At 44.3% G+C, this 23,784-nt stretch overlaps 2 protein-coding genes across 4 annotated transcripts in view; one reads left to right on the top strand and one right to left on the bottom strand.

Moving 5' to 3' along the window:
- The window catches only part of LOC137373093 (ral guanine nucleotide dissociation stimulator-like 1), a 43,490-nt gene extending 28,251 nt beyond the window's left edge, over positions 1–15,239 (bottom strand). The window contains exons 1-2 of one of the 3 annotated variants that reach the window (XM_068037962.1): positions 14,675–15,119; positions 11,610–11,995 (exon numbers count right to left, since the gene is read on the bottom strand). The gene's annotated coding sequence lies outside the window, so the exon portion shown is untranslated. Of the gene's footprint in view, positions 1–11,609; positions 11,996–14,674 lie in introns of all 3 variants that reach the window. The other 2 variants (XM_068037965.1, XM_068037963.1) reach the window with 2 other exon arrangements.
- Positions 4,241–23,205, top strand: LOC137373094 (immunoglobulin kappa light chain-like). Its single transcript, XM_068037966.1, has 4 exons — positions 4,241–4,346; positions 4,533–4,841; positions 14,430–14,468; positions 22,192–23,205. The coding sequence occupies exons 1-4, from the start codon at positions 4,298–4,300 to the stop codon at positions 22,518–22,520; spliced, it is 726 nt and encodes a 241-aa protein (XP_067894067.1). The 5' UTR covers positions 4,241–4,297; the 3' UTR covers positions 22,521–23,205.
- The last annotated feature ends 579 nt before the right edge of the window (positions 23,206–23,784 follow it).

Here is a 23,784-nt window from a genome sequence, read left to right as displayed (position 1 = left end):
GAAGCTGAGAACTGTGGAGGAACAGAGAGATTTAAGGGTCCAAGTACAGAAAGTACTAAAATCTAGTGACAGGTACAAAACATATTGAATAAGGCTAATGGAATGTTGGTCTTTCTATCAAGGGGACTGGAATACAAAGGGGTTTTACTCCAGTTGAATAAAGCTCTGGTTTAACTGCATCTGGAGTAACTGTGTTCAGTTCTGGGCCCCGCACCTCAGGAAGGAGAGATGGGCCTTGGAGGGGGTGCAGCACCGATTCACCAGAATGATACCGGGACTGAAAGGGTTAAATTATCAGGACAGATTGTATAGACTAGGCTTGTATTCCCTTGAGTTCAGAGAATTTAGGGGTGATCTCATTGAGGTATTTAAGATGAATAAAGGATTAAAATGATTCAGAGAGATCAAGAGAAACTGTTTCCTCTGGTGGGGGAGTCAAGAGAATTCAGAGAATTCACTAAACAATCAGCTTTGATCTTCCCAATGTGTTTCCCAGTGAGACTGGGTCCTCAGTGCTGACTGCTCTCAGCTGCTGTTATTTTCACTGATTGGACGGTTATTATTAGAGACTCAGACCACAGCAGAAATCCCCAATGTAAAAAATAACTGCAAAGACTGTCAGTTCGGAAGATTGAAACTTAACCAACAGAGGAAGTGAAAGAAGGAGCTTGGAGCAGCTGGACATTTGTTAATGACACGGGAGAAAACTGTGAACCGCACACACTATCTAGAATTTTACAGCACAGAAGGAGGCCATTCAGCCCATCGTGCCTGTGAGCTACCCAATTAGTCCCACTGCCCCTCTCTGGCCCAAAAACCCAGCAAATCTTTCCTTTTCAGGTATATCTCCAATTCCCTTATCGAGACCTGGGCCCACAGTACGAGACTGTCCCTAACCTGGGCTCGAAATTGGCATCTCATTCATTCATTGGAAGACAAAATGCCTGGTGTGGGAAATGGAGCTCAGGACTCCGAACATTCCCTCTCCCCTTCTGAGCGACACTTCATGCTGGGGTGACAGTTCCATGGGCCCCGACAGCACATTCCTACCTCACCCACTTCCCCATTCTGTGTCTATAAGCCTGGACCCTGTCAACAGGATATTTGACTACAGGGACCATCACCACTGTATCCAATTCTGTCCCCACCCGAAATCCACACCCAACTTGAATTTATATAGCGCCTATAATATACAAAACGTCACAAGATGCTTCACAGAGCTGCAGTATGAGGAACGGAGGAGGTGGTGAGGGGTCTTTAGGAAGAGTGATCAAAGGCTTGGGTGAAAGGATAGAGTTTGATGGAGCAGAGAGAGACCTGGTGAGGGAGAGGGATTAATGGCGGGAGTTCAGAGAGCAGGGCCGAGGCATCTGAAGACCCTGCTGTCAATGGTGGGATGAAGGAAGCAGCGATGGGCAGGAAAGCAGTGTCAGAAGATGGAAGAGTGAGAGAGGGAATGTGGGTCTGCAGCAGGAGGCAAAGGTAGGGAGGAGTGAGGCCATGGAGGAAAACAGAGGTCGGTAAGGTCAGGGGTAGTAGGTCATTGAGGTCAGGGGTATTGGTGGAAAGGCACTTGGTGTGGGTACTGACCACTGCATTTCAGACAAGTCGGGGTTTATGGAGCATAGATGAAGGAAGCCGGCAGAGGACATGGGAATAATCAAGTTAGGAGGCGAGACAAGCAGGGATAAGGGTTTGTGTGGTCAAGGGGCTGATGTAGTGTAGAGACGGGCAATGTTGTGGAGATGGAAAAAAGAGGCTGACATGATGGATAGGATGTGGGGTTTGAAGCTCAACTACTGGAGGCCCAGTGGAATGAAGGCCCATGTTTACTGGTCCCTATTGGAGGTCCAGTGGGAAGGAGGCCCATGTTTACTGGTCCCATTTGGAGGTCCAGTGGGAAGGAGGCCCATGTTTACTGGTCCCTATTGGAGGTCCAGTGGGAAGGAGGTCCATGTTTACTGGGCCTATTGGAGGTCCAGTGGGAAGGAGGCCTATGTTTACTGGTCCCTACTGGAGGGCCAGTGGGAAGGAGGCCCATGTTTACTGATCCCTACTGGAGGCCCAGTGGGATGGAGGCCAATGTTTGCTGGTCCCTATTGGATGCCCAGTGGGAAGGAGACCCATGTTTACTGGTCCCTATTGGATGCCCAGTGGGAAGGAGGCCCATGTTTACTGGTCCCTATTGGAGGCCCAGTGGGAAGGAGGCCCATGTTTACTGGTCCCTATTGGAGGCCCAGTGGGATGGAGGCCCATGTTTACTGGTCCCTATTGGAGGCCCAGTGGGAAGGAGGCCCATGTTTACTGGTCCCTATTGGATGCCCAGTGGGAAGGAGGCCCATGTTTACTGGTCCCTATTGGATGCCCAGTGGGAAGGAGGCCATGTTTACTGGTCCCTATTGGAGGTCCAGTGGGAAGGAGGCCCATGTTTACTGGTCCCTATTGGATGCCCAGTGGGAAGGAGGCCCATGTTTACTGGTCCCTATTGGAGGACCCAGTGGGAAGGAGGCCCATGTTTACTGGTCCCTATTGGAGGCCCAGTGGGATGGAGGCCCATGTTTACTGGTCCCTATTGGATGCCCAGTGGGAAGGAGGCCCATGTTTACTGGTCCCTATTGGATGCCCAGTGGGAAGGAGGCCCATGTTTACTGGTCCCTATTGGATGCCAGTGGGAAGGAGGCCCATGTTTACTGGTCCCTATTGGATGCCCAGTGGGAAGGAGGCCCATGTTTACTGGTCCCTATTGGAGGCCCAGTGGGATGGAGGCCCATGTTTGCTGGTCCCTATTGGATGCCCAGTGGGAAGGAGGCCCATGTTTACTGGTCCCTATTGGATGCCCAGTGGGATGGAGGCCCATGTTTACTGGTCCCTATTGGATGCCCAGTGGGAAGGAGGCCCGTGTTTACTGGTCCCTATTGGAGGTCCAGTGGGAAGGAGGCCCATGTTTACTGGTCCCTATTGGAGGTCCAGTGGGAAGGAGGCCCATGTTTACTGGTCCCTATTGGAGGACCAATGGAACATGGACACTATGGTTGATGTGGAGGACAGCTCCTTCATGTTGTAAATGTTTGATTGTCCGCCCCTCATCCCAGTAAAACTCCAATGACCTGGAGCCTGACCATGGAAGGGGATGGAGAGGGGAAGGGATTTGAACATGTTATGAGCTGACAGGATGGGGCAGTGGGTCAGACTCTGTCCTGTCCCTCCAGCTCACACTGATGGGGTGAGGATCTCCTCTCTCTGCTGGGCCTTCATGAAATGAGCTTTCTGTCCAAACCAGTCCCATTGAGAATAGGCCAACAGCACAGAACTGTCCTAAATTTGACAATAATCTGCCAGTCTTACTGAGAGAGGTCAAAGCATGGTCACTGTGGGGAATGGGGCCTTACTCCAGGAGAAGGCATGTTTCTGGTGTCAAGGGTTAACATCCATTGGTGGGGCAGAGCAGAGGGAGTTTTACCCTTCATTTAACTGTGCTCCACCTGGGAGACTGTGGGAAAGAGAGAGTGAGGTGGAGGCTGTGAGACAGAGAGAGATAGAGAGGGAGACATTTAACTGCTGCACCAGGCCTCAAAGTGTTCCAGTCTCCAGTAATAACTCCTGTTATAGAGATCAGTTACAGAATTACAGAACAATGGAGGGTGGGAGAGAGATGAGTAGGCAGAGGAACAAGGACAGAGAGATAGAGAGATAGGGAGGGAGAGAGACAGAGACAGGGAGACAGGGAGAGGAGGAGAGAGCAAAATAGGGAGAGTGAGATTGGAAGAACAAGATGGGGAGACAGGCAAAGAGTGAGGGAGAGAGAGATGAGTAGGCAGAAAGACAAAGACACAGACAGAGAGAGATACAGACAGAGAATGAGGGAGAGAGAGCGGACAGAGAGCAGGCAGAGAGACAAAGAGTGAGAGGTAGGGATGGGGAGAAGCAGAAAAAGAGAGAAAGAGATATGGAGAGAGAGACAAGGAGAATGAGGGAAGGGGAGTGAGAAAGATTTCAGGAGGGTGGGGGAGAGAGAGACAGTGAGTGAGAGGGAGAGGGCAAAAGAGGGAAAGGGATTGAGATAGAAGGAGAGAAAGAGGCAGAGAGAGAGGGGGTGAGAAATAGAAGGAGGGAGGTAGTGAGGGAAACAGAAAGAGAGAAGAGGAAGTGAGAGTTGCTGACGTGTCTTTCTCTGGGTGATACCATTTACATACTGAGAAACAGGCAGTCAGACTCTCACAGGCTGCAGCTTTATAAAGCAGAGCCCAGTGAAGAGAGAGTTTATCAGTAACCAGGCACAGAGACAGGAGCAGGCACCATGATTTCACCCATCCAGCTGATCTGGCCTCTGGCATTCTGCGTCGCAGGTACAAATCTCTCTCCTTCCACGGTTAATATTTTCCTGCTGTTTATTTCAGTCCAATTCTACTGACTTGTGATTGGAGGGAAAATGCTGAAACATGAGGAGCGGTCACTGTCTCCAATAATATCTCATTTTACAGGGTCTTTCTGTGACAGTTCTTACTTCACTCTGTTTCTCTATAACCCCTCAGGTATCAGTGGAGACACCATCATCATGACCCAGTCTCCACCGGCACTGTCAGTGACACTGGGACAGACCGCAACGATCACCTGTACGGCCAGCCAGTCCGAAGGCAATTATGTAGCTTGGTATCAGCAGCGAGACGGTCAGAAACCCACTCTCCTGATCTATTATGCAACAACTCGATACACAGGAATATCCGAACGATTCACCGGCAGTCAACAGAACACCAAATTCACTCTGACAATCAGTAATGTACAGAATGAGGATGTCGCAGATTATTACTGTCAGCAAGGTTACAGCAGCTACCCTCTACACAGTGAGACAGAGCCGTACAAAAACCTCAAAACACACAGTCCCACCTCCTGTACTGACACATCCCACAGTTATATATAATATATAATAATGGACACACAGACCCACCTCCTGTACTGACACATCCCACAGTTATATATAATATATAATAATGGACACACAGTCCCACCTCCTGCACTGACACGTCCCACAGTTATATATAATATATAATAATGAACACACAGACCCACCTCCTGAACTGACACATCCCACAGTTATAAATAATATATAATAATGGACACACAGTCCCACCTCCTGCACTGACACGTCCCACAGTTATATATAATATATAATAATGGACACACAGTCCCAACCCCTGCACTGACACGTCCCACAGTTATATATAATATATAATAATGGACACACAGTCCCAACCCCTGCACTGACACGTCCCACAGTTATATATAATATATAATAACGGACACACAGTCCCAACCCCTGCACTGGCACGTCCCACAGTTATATATAATACATAATAATGGACACACAGTCCCACCTCCTGTACTGACGCATCCCACAGTTATATATAATATATAATAATGAACACACAGACCCACCTCCTGTACTGACACATCCCACAGTTATAAATAATATATAATAATGGACACACAGTCCCACCTCCTGCACTGACACGTCCCACAGTTATATATAATATATAATAATGGACACACAGTCCCACCTCCCGCACTGACACATCCCACAGTTATATATAACATATAATAATGGACACACAGTCCCACCTCCTGTACTGACACATCCCACAGTTATATATAATATATAATAATGGACACACAGTCCCAACTCCTGTACTGACACATCCCACAGTTATATATAATATATAATAATGGACACACAGTCCCAACCCCTGCACTGACACGTCCCACAGTTATATATAATATATAATAATGAACACACAGTCCCAACCCCTGCACTGACACGTCCCACAGTTATATATAATATATAATAATGAACACACAGTCCCAACCCCTGCACTGACACGTCCCACAGTTATATATAATATATAATAATGAACACACAGTCCCAACCCCTGCACTGACACGTCCCACAGTTATATATAATATATAATAATGGACACACAGTCCCACCTCCTGTACTGACACGTCCCACAGTTATATATAATATATAATAATGGACACACAGTCCCAACCCCTGCACTGACACGTCCCACAGTTATATATAATATATAATAATGAACACACAGTCCCAACCCCTGCACTGACACGTCACACAGTTATATATAATATATAATAATGAACACACAGTCCCAACCCCTGCACTGACACGTCCCACAGTTATATATAATATATAATAATGAACACACAGTCCCAACCACTGCACTGACACGTCCCACAGTTATATATAATATATAATAATGAACACACAGTCCCAACCCCTGTACTGACACGTCCCACAGTTTTATATAATATATAATAATGAACACACAGTCCCAACCCCTGCACTGACACGTCCCACAGTTATGTATAATATATAATAATCGACACACTGTCCCACCTCCTGCACTGACACATCCCACAGTTATATATAATATATAATAATGGACACACAGTCCCACCTCCCGCACTGACACATCCCACAGTTATATATAATATATAATAATGGACACACAGTCCCACCTCCTGTACTGACACATCCCACAGTTATATATAATATATAATAATGAACACACAGTCCCAACCCCTGCACTGACACGTCCCACAGTTATATATAATATATAATAATCGACACACTGTCCCACCTCCTGCACTGACACATCCCACAGTTATATATAATATATAATAATGGACACACAGTCCCACCTCCCGCACTGACACATCCCACAGTTATATATAATATATAATAATGAACACACAGTCCCAACCCCTGCACTGACACGTCCCACAGTTATATATAATATATAATAATGGACACACAGTACCACCTCCCGCACTGACACATCCCACAGTTATATATAATATATAATAATGAACACACAGTCCCAACCCCTGCACTGACACGTCCCACAGTTATATATAATATATATTAATGAACACACAGTCCCACCTGCTGTACTGACGCATCCCACAGTTATATATAATATATAATAATGAACACACAGTCCCAACCCCTGCACTGACACGTCCCACAGTTATATATAATAATGGATACACAGTCCCACCTCCTGCACTGACGCATCCCACAGTTATATATAATATATAATAATCGACACACAGTCCCACCTCCTGTACTGACACATCCCACAGTTATATATAATATATAATAATGAACACACAGTCCCACCTCCTGTACTGACACATCCCACAGTTATATATAATATATAATAATAGACACACAGTCCCACCTCCCGCACTGACACATCCCACAGTTATATATAATATATAATAATTGACACACAGTCCCACCTCCGGTACTGACAAATCCCACAGTTATATACAATATATAATAATGGACACACAGTCCCACCTCCTGTACTGACACATCCCACAGTTATATATAATATAACATAATGGACACACAGTCCCACCTCCTGTACTGACACATCCCACAGTTATATATAATATATAATAATAGACACACAGTCCCACCTCCCGCACTGACACATCCCACAGTTATATATAATATATGATAATGGACACACAGTCCCACCACCTGCAATGACACATCCCACAGTTATATATAATATAACATAATGGACACACAGTCCCACCTCCTGTACTGACACATCCCACAGTTATATATAATATATAATAATGGACACACAGTCCCACCTCCTGTACTGACACGTCCCACAATTATATATAATATATAATAATGGACACACAGTCCCACCTCCCGCACTGACACATCCCACAGTTATATATAATATATAATAATGGAGACACAGTCCCACCTCCTGTACTGACACGTCCACAGTTATATATAATATATAATAATGGACACACAGTCCCACCTCCTGCACTGACACATCCCACAGTTATATATAATAAATAAAAATGGACACACAGTCCCACCTCCTGGACTGACACATCCCACAGTTATCTATAATATATAATAATGGACACACAGTCCCACCTCCGGTACTGACAAATCCCACAGTTATTTACAATATATAATAATGGACACACAGTCCCACCTCCTGCACTGACACATCCCACAGTTATATATAATATATAATAATTGACACACAGTCCCACCTCCGGTACTGACAAATCCCACAGTTATATACAATATATAATAATGGACACACAGTCCCACCTCCTGTACTGACACATCCCACAGTTATATATAATATATAATAATGGACACACAGTCCCACCTCCTGCACTGACACATCCCACAGTTATATATAATATATAATAATTGACACACAGTCCCACCTCCGGTACTGACAAATCCCACAGTTATATACAATATATAATAATGGACACACAGTCCCACCTCCTGTACTGACACATCCCACAGTTATATATAATATATGATAATGGACACACAGTCCCACCTCCTGTACTGACACATCCCACAGTTATATACAATATATAATAATGGACACACAGTCCCACCTCCTGTACTGACACATCCCACAGTTATATATAATATATAATAATTGACACACAGTCCCACCTCCGGTACTGACAAATCCCACAGTTATATACAATATATAATAATGGACACACAGTCCCACCTCCTGTACTGACACATCCCACAGTTATATACAATATATAATAATGGACACACAGTCCCACCTCCTGTACTGACACATCCCACAGTTATATATAATATATGATAATGGACACACAGTCCCACCACCTGCAATGACACATCCCACAGTTATATATAATATATAATAATGGACACACAGTCCCACCTCCTGCAACTGACACATCCCACAGTTTTTTATAATATATGATAATGGACACACAGTCCCACCTCCTGTCGTGAAACATCCCACAGTTAGATATAAAAATAATAATGGACACACAGTCCCACCTCCTGCACTGACACATCCCACAGTTATATATATAAATAATAATGGACACACAGTCCCACCTCCTGTGCGGATACATCCCTCATTTATATATAATATATAATAATGGAGACACAGTCCCACCTCCTGTAGTGACACATCCCACAGTTAGATATATAAATAATAATGGACACACAGTCCCACCTCCTGTGCGGATACATCCCTCATTTATATATAATATATAATAATGGACACACAGTCCCACCTCCTGCAACTGACACATCCCACAGTTTTTTATAATATATGATAATGGACACACAGTCCCACCTCCTGTCGTGAAACATCCCACAGTTAGATATAAAAATAATAATGGACACACATTCCCACCTCCTGTGCGGATACATCCCTCATTTATATATAATATATAATAATGGAGACACAGTCCCACCTCCTGTAGTGACACATCCCACAGTTAGATATAATATATAATAATTGACACACAGTCCCACCTCCGGTACTGACACATCCCACAGTTATATCTAATATGTAATAATCGACACACAGTGCCACCTCCTGTACTGACACATCCCACAGTTATATATAATATATGATAATGGACACACAGTCCCACCACCTGCAATGACACATCCCACAGTTATATATAATATATAATAATGGACACACAGTCCCAGCTCCTGTACTGACACATCCCACAGTTATATATAATATATAATAATGGACACACAGTCCCACCTCCTGTACTGACACGTCCCACAGTTATATATAATATATAATAATGGACACACAGTCCCACCTCCCGCACTGACACATCCCACAGTTATATATAATATATAATAATGGACACACAGTCCCACCTCCCGCACTGACACATCCCACAGTTATATATAATATATAATAATGGACACACAGTCCCACCACCTGGACTGACACATCCCACAGTTATATATAATATATAATAATTGACACACAGTCCCACCTCCGGTACTGACACATCCCACAGTTATATATAATATATAATAATGGTCACACAGTCCCACCTCCCGCACTGACACATCCCACAGTTATATATAATATATAATAATGTACACACAGTCCCACCTCCCGCACTGACACATCCCACAGTTATACATAATATATAATCATGGACGCACAGTCCCACCTCCTCGACTGACACCTCCCACAGTTATATATAATATATAATAATGGACACACAGTCCCACCTCCCGCACTGACACATCCCACAGTTATATATAATATATAATAATGGACACACAGTCCCACCTCCCGCACTGACACATCCCACAGTTATATATAATATATAATAATGGACACACAGTCCCACCTCCCGCACTGACACATCCCACAGTTATATATAATATATAATAATGTACACACAGTCCCACCTCCCGCACTGACACATCCCACAGTTATATATAATATATAATCATGGACGCACAGTCCCACCTCCTCGACTGACACCTCCCACAGTTATATATAATATATAATAATGGACACACAGTCCCACCTCCTGCACTGACACATCCCACAGTTATAAATAATATATAATAATGGACACACAGTCCCACCTCCTGCACTGACACATCCCACAGTTATATATAATATATAATAATGGACGCACAGTCCCACCTCCTGCACTGACACATCCCACAGTTATAAATAATATACAATAATGGACACACAGTCCCACCTCCTGCACTGACACATCCCACAGTTATATATAATATATAATAATGGACGCACAGTCCCACCTCCTGCACTGACACATCCCACAGTTATAAATAATATACAATAATGGACACACAGTCCCACCTCCTGCACTGACACATCCCACAGTTATATATAATATATAATAATGGACGCACAGTCCCACCTCCTGCACTGACACATCCCACAGTTATATATAATATATAATAATGGACGCACAGTCCCACCTCCTGCACTGACACATCCCACAGTTATATATAATATATAATAATGGACGCACAGTCCCACCTCCTGCACTGACACATCCCACAGTTATAAATAATATACAATAATGGACACACAGTCCCACCTCCTGCACTGACACATCCCACAGTTATAAATAATATACAATAATGGACACACAGTCCCACCTCCTGCACTGACACATCCCACAGTTATAAATAATATATAATAATGGACACACAGTCCCACCTCCTGCACTGACACATCCCACAGTTATAAATAATATATAATAATGGACACACAGTCCCACCTCCTGGACTGACACATCCCACAGTTATATATAATATATAATAATGGACACACAGTCCCACCTCCTGTACTGACACATCCCACAGTTATATATAATATATAATAATGGACACACAGTCCCACCTCCTGGACTGACACATCCCACAGTTATATATAATATATAATAATGGACACACAGTCCCACCTCCTGTACTGACACATCCCACAGTTATATATAATATATAATAATGGACACACAGTCCCACCTCCTGTACTGACACATCCCACAGTTATATATAATATATAATAATGGACACACAGTCCCACCTCCTGTACTGACACATCCCACAGTTATATATAATATATAATAATGGAGACACAGTCCCACCTCCTGTACTGACAGATCCACAGTTATATTTATTATATAATAAACAGACGGTGTATTAAAACAGTTGCTTCAATCTCCTGTCTTACCTATCTGGGAAATATTTGCTGTTTTGTGCATTGCTGCCACATGTGTCGATGAAAGTGTTGACAGAAACATTCCCCTGAACGGTGTGACGAATTGGGAAAGGATGGAGGAGTTTAGAGAGGACGAGGAGCTGCTGTCTTCATCAGTGAGAATCTCACAGCTCTGGAGATTTGACATTTTGCTTCATTCGATTCTCTCTGGGTTCTGGTGGAGTCGCTTCATGAGCACAGACTAATTATTGATCATTATTATTGACCCCCCATCCCAGGTCAGACACCCCAGGTCAGTTACTATGGAAACAGGTTTCTTCTCATCTGATTGGACAATCTGGTTGACACAATTTTCACCAATCAAAATCCAATTTAGAAAAGTGTCGAAATGAATAAAACTGAAATCATAAATAGAAAGCAAACTGAACAAATTAAAGCCTGATGTTATTTTCACTATCCACTACACACTCCTGTCCCTGTGGTCCCCACTGCAGCCTGAAGGCCTCAAGTGACCCAGCAGACACCCCCTGCTCCTTCTCCAGGGCCACCCGGGTGGGGACAATGCCATGGTAGAGAGACTGTCAGCCAGTGCCACCACCCCCATGGGTCCCATCCAACTCGGGCCTCTGGATGGACACCTTGGCCAGGCCCAGGAGCAGACCCACGAGGAGGGGCCTCCAACCTGCCCACTCCCCTCTACACTGGGTGGCCAAAGATCAGGAGCGTGGGCCTGAATTAGAACCAGAGGATGAGGAGCAGCCCGTTCAATAATGGAACAGGGGCCACAACCTCTCCCACTCCATGTAGACATGATCCACTGACTCTGAAACTCACTGTTTTCAAATGGTCCATGAGGAAGAGCAGAGTCAGCAACAGAAACATCACATTTACAGAAACACCCCTCCCCTTTTTTCCAGAGCACAGGCAGGTGAGCTCGGTTAGCTGGGAGATTTTCATTTTCCAGGAATTGAGTGGCTCCAGGCTTTTCCATCTGATGTGGTGGGAAGAGCAGCTGGAAGATTTATCATCGACAAGTAGAATTCCCAACTTTCCCAAGCACGGCAGCATGGAATTCAGACAGAGAGAGAGAGTGAAACAGAGACAGTAGGAGAGAGAGAGAAACAGAGACAGTGGGAGAGAGAGAATGACAGAAAGAGAGACATTGGGGGAGAGAGTGAGATAAAGAGAGACAGTGAGAGAGAGAGAGAGAGAGAGAGAGAAAGTGCTAGAGAGAGACAGATAGAGAGAGAGAAAGAGTGAGAGAAAGAGAGTGAGATAGAGAGAGGGAGAGAGAGAGAGAGTGAGAGAAAGAGAGAGAGGGAGATAGTGAGATAGACAGAGGGAAAGAGCACAAGAGGGACAGCGTGAGAGAGAGAGATGGCTGGTTGTCCCAGTGGACATTGGGACTCTGACGTCTGGCCTATATGAGGGTCCCGAGCCTGCCCATGTCATCAGCACTCGCCGGAGCAACTTTCTGGGAGGCAGCCTCCTAATTGGTCACCTCCACACTCACTGTCCTATTAATGATGGCGGTCAGGCTCCCGAGCCTGCAGGCCCAATCAGAGGGCCCACAGTGATGTCAGGCTGGCAGCTCCACCGGGAGAGGTGGGCCCTGCTGAAACAGGCAGGTGAGAGTGAGGGCCCCTCAACATGGAGATGCCCTTGGCTGCCTGCAGAGGAATAGTAAAATAAAAAGGGCTGAAGCCAGTTGGGCCATCAGGTTGAAGAGGGTTAGGATTAGGAAACTCCTCCACAGGATTATTCACAGGCGGGACTGCAGCTTTTCATCCCTGTAGCTCATTGGGTCATAGAGTCTCCGTCTCCGATGGTCCCCTGGCCTGCTGCCGGGAGGGCTCCTCCATTGAGCTGGCGGCCTCCACACTCAGGGGTGGGGAGGCCGCTCCGACATTGGTAAAATACCAGCACCGGCTCAAAATGGCCCCTAAATGTGAACTTCATTGCTCTAATTGTCTGCCCATCTCCATGGAGCCAGCAGATGACCGGTTCCCAGTACACCCATGGGAAAGTAACCCGGAGGCGGGAATGTGTCAGGGAGCCATGTTGACACGGCTCGTCGTATTTTTCCCAGTCCTGCCCAACCTCCAAATGAGAACCCCGTCTCCATGGCACCGGGAGAATTCATCCCAGTCTGTGAGAGACAGAGAGAGAGAGAGAGAGAGAGAGTGAGAGGGAGAAAAAGAGAGACAGAGTGAGAAAGAGAGACAAAGTGAGAGAGTGAGAGAGAGAGAAAGAGAGAGATAGTGAGAGGGAGAAAAAGAGAGACAGAGTGAGACTGAATGAGAGAGAGTGAGAGTGGGAAAGAGAGAGAGAGTGAGAGAGAGAGAAAGAGAGAGACAGTGAGAGGGAGAAAAAGAGAGACAGAGTGAGGGAGTGAGAGAGATTGAGAAAGAGAGACAGAGTGAGTGAGAGAAAGAGAGAGACAGATTGAGAGAGAGTGTGAGAGAGAGAGAGCGTGTGACAGAGACAGAGTAACAGGGAGTGAGAGAGAGGGACATAATGAGAGAGTGAAAGAGACAGAGTGAGAGAAAACAATGAGAGAGAGACAGAATGTGAGAGAAACCCAAAGTAGCAGAGACAGAGTGTGACACACTGTGAACGACACACACAGAGAGACAGACAGAAGCACACATAGAGACAGAGACAAATAGATATATATAGAGAGAGTGTGAGAGACAGAGACACACATACACACAGGCAAAGAGCGACAGAGAGAGAGACACAGTGACAGTGAAAGACAGAGAGAGGGTGAGAGTGAGTGAGTGAAACAGAGAGCAGAGGATATTGTACAGCCCCTGCACTGGAAGCTGTCAGTGTGGTTTACGTTCGGTAAAGGAACCAAGCTTAGACTGAGTAAGTAAACCTCAATCCTCCGTTACTAATCCTTTAAATACTGAAACTTTCTAAAACACAAATGCTGAATAGTGGAAGGTGTTAGAAAGGAGCTGCAGTCAATGAAATGGTTCATTGAAGAGCACTGTGTATAACAGGGTGCCCAGCTGTATTTCTTTAGTTACATTCCCCCTTTAACCAGCAAGATATAAGTAACCAACTTTTACCCAGTGTGTAGAGGAGATCTGGACGTTTGCAGACTGTGGTCACATTCCTGCTCCATGGAGTGAAATCCCTCACTAGACTCCTGCCAGTCTCAGTGTGAGCTCTGGGTCTCTGTCACAGTCTCTGATATAACTGATCTCAGCACCAGCACAGTGAGACACCGAGGTCCCACCTCCCCCAGCTTTAACTCTGCTCTGTCCACTCCCTGCTTATCTCTTGTCAAAGTTCTGATGACAAACAATGACAGCAGGGCTCCCAATCCAGTGGCTTCAGTGTTCCAGGGTTTTGGGGAATCTCTCAGTTGCTTTCTCTTTGGGTCGAGTTCAGGTCGATTGTTCTGACCAGGTGATGAAAGTCTCTCGGGGTCTTTCACAGCCTTCACCTGGTCTTCCTGTAACAAGATTTAATTTGAAACACACTGTGTTTTGAGCTCCTTCTCGGTGAATCCTTGTTCACCGCTTTCCAATTGTGAGGCAAAGAAATGAGCACAAACAGGTTTTCTTAGGTTTAAAGAAGAAAGGTAAAATTTATTAAAACTTAAACTAAAACTCTAATTCAGTTAACGCGTACGGATACACGCCCCGCCCCGCCCCACGCTAGCATGCATATGCGATACACACATGCAAATAGAGACAGAAAAGAGCAGAAGAAAAATAAAGTGCAGAGGTTTGAGGCAATCTCTGAAGAGAGTTTTTGTTACTGTGCTTCGAGCTCACTGTAGTCCTTGCTTGTCGGTAGATCTTGCTTTTCATTGGGGCCCAGTATTCTTCTTAAACCTTGTTCACTGTGGGAGACTTTTCCCTCTTGCGGTTCATATGTCTTCAATGATTTCTGAAGCTGGTGAGAGAGATGAAAGCCGACGGGAGAGAGACAGTGGCAAGCCAGCCATGAAAAGTCTTTTCAGTCCAGGAGCAAACAGCTTTCTGAGTTCAAATTCTCTGTGGCAAGTTCAAATTCAAAAAACTACAACAGCCAGTTAGTCATGTGACTAAACTGGTCTGGCCATGTCCGATGGTGTAGTCGGCCATCTTAGCAGTCAAGCTGGAATGGGAGCTCCTCCACCCTCAATGTCTGGTAATCAAAAGTCCATTGTGGATTGAATTTGTCAGGAAATGGTCTTTTGTCCCTTCCAAGTACTGTCTGTTATTATGCCAATGTCTTTCCAGTCAAGGGCGTGGTGCTGTTTTTTAAAAACAAGTTCTTTCTTTACTCCAGCAACAGATTAAAAAGCAGTGTTCATATGGTGAAATTAATGTGCCTCATTCTTGGCAGGTGGGGGCCTGCATGACACTGATATTTATCTCTGAACCGACGTGACTGAAAATGTTCATTTACCTCATTGCTGTTTGTGGGATCTTGCTGTGCACAAATTGTCTGCCACATTTCCTACATTCCAACAGTGACTGCTCTTTAAACAAGTCCTTCATTGTCTGTAAATGACTTTGGGAGGTCCTGAGGTGTGAAATACTCGATATAAATACAAGTCTTTCTTTTCTTTTTATTAACCGGGAGCTCCCACAATACCCTGTTGATTAAAGCTGAACCCAGCAGAAAATCCACAGAAAACTGACTAATGTTTGTCTGATTTGTCTGTGTGTTTATTAGACATGACTGAGCAGATAGCAAGAGTTTCAGCAGCAACAAAGGTGTTACTCCAGTGCCCCTCCCACTTTCCCCATCGACTTACATAATACTTACGGCGAAAGGGCTCAGCACCTGCCATCGACTGGTTAAATGTCACCCCTCTAGACTACAGGTCTCCCACAATCTGCTCTCCATCTCTCTCCTGAAGGCACTATCTCTGGCTGGGGCACAGCTCCACCCTCCCCAAGTGGCCTCATTTCTCCAAGTGTGAGCCGGGAGGTTGAGAATGGCAGGCTATTCGACTGTGAGGTGTTAGTGTTGTCTCAGTGGGTAGCACTCTCACTTCTGAGTCAGAATGTTGTGGCTTCAAGTCCCACTCCAGAGACTGGAGCACATAATCCAGGCTGACACTGCAGTGCAGTATTGAGGGAGTGCTGCATTGTCAGAGGTGCTATCTTTCAGTTGAGACAAACTGACGTCTGCCCTCTCAGGTGAATGTAAAGGATCCCACTGCACTATTAGAAGAGCAGGGGAGTTCTCCTCGGTGTTCTGGACAATGTTTATCACTCAACCAACAGCACTGAAAATCAGATTTTCTGCTCATTATCACTCAGCTGTCTGGGATCTTGCTGTGCACAATTGGCCGTAAAACACTTTGGGACATCCTGAGGTGGTGACAGGCACTATAGAAATGCAAGTCTTTCTTTGAGTTTGGAGGCTCCTGATCCTGACCCTCGCGCACACTCTCACCTTCCAGGGGTCATGGGATCATTTGGAGCAGTGACCCTGCCTGACCCCAGTACACTGAGACTGATTATAACCTCACCCTTGACCTCACCCCAGTGTTGGACAAGAAGGTTTTAAATGAAATCGAAAACCTTCTACACCGACACCCAACATGAATCCTTTCTGACATGTGTTGATACAAGTCTGCTCCAGTGTTCTCGGAGAAAGTTCTCCGGCTGTGTGTGTGATCTGAGATTTGTTAACACTGAGCCTGTTTCCTCCAGATAGACTGATCTCAAGTTCGAGCTTCCTGTCAGGTTAACAGTGTCTTAAAGAGACACTGAGTCTTTAAACACTCTTACTATTAACCATTTCAGTGCTGAATTGGTGATAAACCTTCATTAGAGACGTTTATACAGAGAAACATAGAAAGATTTACAATGCAGATGAGGCCATTCGGCCCATGGTTTCCATGCCAGCTGAAAATGAGTTAACAAACCTAATCCCACTTTCCAGCTCTTATTCCCATATCCCTGTAGGTTTCGGCACCTCAAGTGCATATCCAAGTGTTTTTTCAATGTGATGAGAGTTTCTGCCTCTACCACCCTTTCAGGCAGTGAGTTCCAGACCCCCAACACCCTCTGGGTGAAAATATTACTCCTCAATTCACCTCTCATCCTTCCACCAATTAATTTAAATCTATGCCGCTGGGTTATTGACCTCTCTGCTGCGGGAAGTAGGTCCTTCCTATCCACTCTATCTAGGCCCCTCATAATTTTATACACCTCAATTAAATCTCCCCTCAGTCTCCTCTGTTCCAGAGATAACAATCCCAGCCGATCTTATCTTTCCTCATAGGTAAAATTCTCCATTCCTGGTAACATCCTCGTAAATCTCCTCTGTACCCCCTCTTGTTTGATCACATCCTTCCTGTAATGTGGTGACCAGAACTGTACACAGTTTTCTAGCTGTGGTCTAACTAGTGTTTTCTACAGTTCTGGCATAACCTCCTTAACCTTATACTCCAGGCCTCAGCGAATAAGGGCAAGCATCCCGTAAGCCTTCTTAACCACCTTATCTAGCTGTCCTGCTACCTTCAGGGATCTGTGGACATGAACTCCAAGGTCCCTCAGTTCCTCTACACTTCTCAGTATCATCCCATTTATTGGATATTCCTTTGCCTCGTTTGTCCTCCCCAAATGCATTACCTCACATTTCTCTGGACTGAATTCCATTTGCTATTTTTCTGCCCACCCATTGATATCTTCCTGCAGTCGACAGCCTTGTTCCTCATTTTCAACCGCAAGGCCTATTTTTGTATCATCTACAAACTTCTTAATACCCCTTCCATTTAAATCTAAATCATTGAAAGATACTATAATCAGCAGTGGACCCAGTACGGAGCCCTGCAGAACCCCACTGAAAACAGCTTTCCACTCACAAAAACACCCACCGACAATAAAACTTTGCTTCCTGTCACTGACTCAATTTTTGATCCAATTTCCCACTTTTCCTTGGATCCCATGGGCTTTTAATTTTCTGACCAGTCTGCCATGTGGGATCTTGTCAAAGGCCTTGCTAAAATCCATGTAGACTCTTTCAAACATGACGCCCACTTTGACACTCCTTGTAACCTCCTCATGAAATGTAATCGTTAGTCAGACACAAACTTCCCTTAACAAATCCATGCTGACTGTCCTGAATTAATCCCGTGTTTCTCTAAATGATGGTTTTTACTGTCTCTCAGAACTTTTTCCAATAATTCTCCCACTGCCGAGGTTATGCTGACTGATCTGTAATTACTTGGTCCATCCATTCTTTCCTTTTTAAACAACAGTACAACATTAGCAGTCCTCCAGTCCTCAGGCACCATGCCTTTAACCAGAGAGGATTGGAAAATGAGGATCAGAGCCTCTGCTATTTCTTCCATTGCTTCCTTTGCAGCCTGGGATACATTTCACCTGGGCCTGGTGATTTATCCATTTTCAAGGATGTGAAACACCTTAATATTTCCTCCCTCACTCAGTTTATCCCATCCAAGATTTCACACTCCTCCTCCTTAACTACAATGTCTGCTTTGTCACTCTCTGTGAAAAAAGGCACAAAGTATTCATTCAGAAACATGTCCACATCCTCCGCCTCCACACACAGGTTAGGTTTTTGGACTCCAATTTACCCCGCTCTTTTCTTAGTGATTCTCCGGCTCTATATGTATTTATTAAACATCTTTGGGTTTTCCTTGATTTTACTAGCTAATATTTTTTCATGTCCTCTCTTTGTTTCCCTAATTTCCTTTTCAATTTCACCCCTGAACTCTCTACACTTCTCCAGGTTTTCTGCAGTATCAAGATCTCAGAATCTGATATAAGTTTCCCTTTTGTACCTTATCCTACTGTGTATGCTCTTTGCCATCTGTGGTAAATGGAGATTTGGGAGTCTCACCCTTTTTCTTTGTGGGAACATGTTTGTTCTGAGCCCTCACTATCTCCTCCTTGAATGCCTCCCACTGCTCTGACACTGATTTACCTTCAAGTAGCTGTTTCCAGTCTAATTCTGACAAATCACATCTCAGCTTAGTAAAATTGGCCTTTCCCCAGTTTAAAACTTTTACTCTTGGTCCATCTTTCTCCTTTTCTATAACTGCTCTAAATCTAACTGAATTATAATCACTGCCACTAAAACACTCTCACATTGATCCCCTTCCACCTGCCCAGATTCATTCCTGAAAACTAAGTCCAGAACTGTATCTTCTCTTGTTGGTCTTTCTACTGATGAGAAAAGTTCTCCCGAATGTATTTTAGGAATTCTGCGCCCTCTGTACCTTTTATACTGAATTTATCCCAGTTAATATTTGGAAAGTTGAAATCCCCTCCTATTACTGGCCTGTTGTTTCTGCACTTTTCAGTAATTTGCCGACACATTTGCTCTTCTCTCTCCCTCTGACTGTTTGAGGGTCTATAGCAGGAGTCTGGAACCTGCGACTCCGGAGACACATGTGACTCTTTAACAGCTCATTTACAGCTGCCAACCTTTTCCAGTTGGATCACATTAACATGAAAAAGGCCGAAAAAATTCAGTCAAGGAAAGTAAACTGTGTTTTTATTGTGGGGATAAAAGGCTAATCATTATGTTGTACTTTATAGTTTCAAATGATTATTTAAATGAAAAGCATCATCATTGTCTAAATGAACTTGTTTGAGTGGTACAGCTTCCATTGGAGGAACAGCTTTTATGTTTATGACCATTATTGTTTCTAATATCACTGAGATGATAAATTATTCTGCTATTACAAACTTCTTTTTTATTACGAGAATCAATAGCTGAAAAAATTGTCTTAATTCTGCACATCTGAATTTAAATTTTTTTTTAAAATTTTGACTTTACTGACAAAATTATACAAAAACAAGTCAAAAAAATGCAATAATTCAGAGTGAAACCTATTCTGATTTTGACTTTTTTTCTATTGATACATAAATTCAATACATATATTTTATTTATTATATATACAAAGTGTGCATTCTACCAGAGACACTTGGCAATTTAGAAGGTATTTGGTTTAGAAATGCTGAATTTTGGTCTTGACACTGCCAGTAGTTTTTATTTTAGGTAATATTTTTGAAAACAGTCTCTTCAGGTAATAAAGGTTACCGACCCCTGGTCTATATATAGTGCAGCAATGTGATTGCCCCTTTTTTGTTCCTACGTTCATTCAGATGTCCTCATTCGATGATCCTGCTTGAATATCATCCCTCCTCACAGCTGCGATTTTTTCTTTTGACTAATATTGTGAAACCCTTCTCCTTTTTTCTCTCCCTCTCTATCCCGTTGGGAAACTCAGTATCAGGAATATTGAGCTGCCATTCCTGCCCTTCTTTCAGACTCATTTCAGTAATAACTGTCATCAAGGCAGCATTTGAGTCTGGAATCAAGGAGCCCGAGCAAAACTAGAGTCAGTGTGAATCAGGGGGAAATCTCTCGACTGTTTGGAGTCATACCTAGCACAAAGGAAGATAGCTGTGGTTGTTGGAGGTCAATCATCTCAGCTCCAGGACGTCACTGCAGGAGTTCCTCAGCATAGTGTCCTAGGCCCAACCATCTTCAGTTGCTTCATCAATGACCTTCCCTCCACCATAAGGTCAGAAGAGCGGATGTTCGCTGATGATTGCACAACCTTCAGCACCATTCGCGAATCCACAGAAACGGAAACAGACTATCTAGAAATGCAGCAAAACCTGGACACTGTCCACGCTTGGGCTGATAAGTAACAAGTAACATTCGCGTCACACAAGTGAAAGGCAATGACTATCTCAAATAAGAAAGAATCTAACCATCTCCCCTTGACATTCAATGGCATTACGATCGCTGAATCCCCCACTATCAACATCCTGAGGGTTACCATTGACCAGAACCTGAACTGCAGTAGCCCTGTAAATACTGTGGCTACAAGAGCAGGTCAAAGGCTGGCCACCTAGGAGGAAAGGCCAGCAGTTGCATGGGAACACCACCACCTGCAAGTTCTCCTCCAAGCCACACACCATCCTGACTTGGAACTATATCGCCGTTCCTTCACTGTCACTGGGTCAAAATCCTGGAACTCCCTGCCTAACAGCACTGTGGGTGTACCTACCCCACATGGACTGCAGCAGTTCAAGAAGGCAGCTCACCACCACCTTCTCAAGAGCTATTAGTGATGGGCAATAAATGCTGGCCTGGCCAGCGACGCCCACATCCCATGAATGAATAAAAAAAACTACCATATCATACTTCCAAGAGCAGTCGAACACAATTTAACCAGTTGAACATCAAACCATCCACTGTCTTTGTATTTTAGACTAAACCTAGCAAGCGAGGCAAATTAAGAAGTGATGGTGCTCATTTCTAACGATTCAACACCAGCTGCAGTTCATTAACTCAGCTGTCTGTTATCTGATGTGACAATTCCAAACACAGAAACACCCACAGAAACATACACATAAATATACACATAGAACACACAAATATACACAGAGAATACACAAATGTACAGACAGAACACACAAATAAATACATAAAACACACAAATATATACAGAGGACACACAAATATACCGACAAAAGACACAAATATATACATAAAACACACAAATATATACAGAGAGCAAAAAATATACAAATAGAACACAGAAATACACAAACATGCAGTGATTAACAGTTTTTCTCTTCTCTTTCAGGCCGAGAGAAGTCTCAACCCACACTGACCCTGATGCCCCCCTCGCCGGAGGAGGTCAAGGCCAAGGGCACTGCCACCCTGGTGTGCCTTGCCGATCACTTCTATCCCGATGAAGTGGGGGTGGAGTGGAAGAAGGACGGTGCAGCCATTTCGGCCGGAGTTCAGACCAGCAATTACCTGCGAGCTTCGGACAGCACCTACAGTGTCAGCAGCCTGCTGACCCTCTCTGGCTCTGACTGGGAGTCCAACGCCCGCTTCTCCTGTGCCCTCACCCACGAGACCCTGTCCTCTCCCCTCAGTAAGAGTGTGAGCAGATCAGAATGTGTGTAGAATGTTAGAGACAGTCCGCAGAGGAGACACAACTTTAAATATAACAGGGGTGAGCTGGGAGGATAAAGGTCATTGTCAGCACGGAATTTCAACTCTCTTCCTTCTCGTGACTGGGTCTGAGACACCTCTGAGGATCAGGGGTTAAGGCACTAAATTGGGACAGTGTAGAGGGGGCTTTACTCTGTATCTAACCCGTACTGTACCTGCCCTGGGAGTGTTTGATTGGACAATGTAGAGGGAGCTTTACTCTGTATCTAACCCGTACTGTACCTGCCCTGGGAGTGTTTGATTGGACAATGTAGAGGGAGCTTTACTCTGTATCTAACCCGTACTGTACCTGCCCTGGGAGTGTTTGATTGGACAATGTAGACTCGTGATGCCAAGTAAAACCTCTCTAAGATGCTGAAGACTGTCAGCTGAGCTAAAATAATGTGAACCTCAGAAGTCGCTGCTTCAGTAAACCAGACCTCCTTCCTGCTCACCCTGCAGTTACAATTTAAAGTTTAGTCTCTGTTTAAAGCGACAGGATTCTCATGTTATTGAGAAAATCTCCACAACTGTTTTAATAAACCTTCATTCTCCCTGTGAATTTCTCCAGCTTCCTCTCACTGAACTGTTTATTCAAGTCTTTTTACTGTAAATGTAAATCTGTAAAAGGTAATAAACATTAAGAATATTCAGTAAATGTCTCGGGAGTACTTTGGAAATGTCCCACATTCCTGTCAGTTGATTGGCTGTATTTCAGCAAGTGATTCTAATGATTGGCTGGTTGAACTCTCAATCAATAGCACATTAGCATAAGATTTGATTACAAACATAAATACAAACATATGAATTAGGAGCAGGAGTAGGCCACTCGGCCCCTCGAACCTGCTCCACCATTCAATAAGATCATGGCTGATCTGATTGTAATCTCAACACCACATTCCCTCCTACCCATGATAACCTTTCACCCCCTTGCTTATCAAGAATCGATCCACCTCTGCCTTAAAAATATTTATAGACTCTGCTTCCATCGCCTTTTGAGAAAGAGAGTTCCAAAGAGTCACGACCCTTGGAAATAAAAGAATTCTCAACTCTGTATTCAATGGGTGACACCTTATTTTTAAATAGTGACCCCAAGTTCTAGTTTCTTCAACAAGAAGAAACAACCTTTCCACATCCACCCTGTCAAAACCCCTCAGGAATCTTATATGTCTCCATCAAGTCACCTCTTACTCTTCTAAACTCCAGTGGATATAAACCTAACCTGTCCAACCTTTCC

Source organism: Heterodontus francisci, chromosome 8 (genome assembly GCF_036365525.1).
Source record: "Heterodontus francisci isolate sHetFra1 chromosome 8, sHetFra1.hap1, whole genome shotgun sequence".
In the NCBI taxonomy this organism is placed as follows: Eukaryota; Metazoa; Chordata; class Chondrichthyes; order Heterodontiformes; family Heterodontidae; genus Heterodontus; species Heterodontus francisci.
Note: the sequence above shows the minus strand (reverse complement) of the source record. Positions and strands in the feature narration are given on the sequence as shown.

Excerpts from the sequence above, each read along its gene's own strand:
- LOC137373094 (XM_068037966.1), top strand. The coding sequence starts at position 4,298 with ATGATTTCACCCATCCAGCTGATCTGGCCTCTGGCATTCTGCGTCGCA. Across the intron at positions 4,347-4,532 it reads TCTGGCATTCTGCGTCGCAG|GTATCAGTGGAGACACCATC; the intron begins GTACAAATCTCT and ends ATAACCCCTCAG. Across the intron at positions 14,469-22,191 it reads AGGAACCAAGCTTAGACTGA|GCCGAGAGAAGTCTCAACCC; the intron begins GTAAGTAAACCT and ends CTTCTCTTTCAG.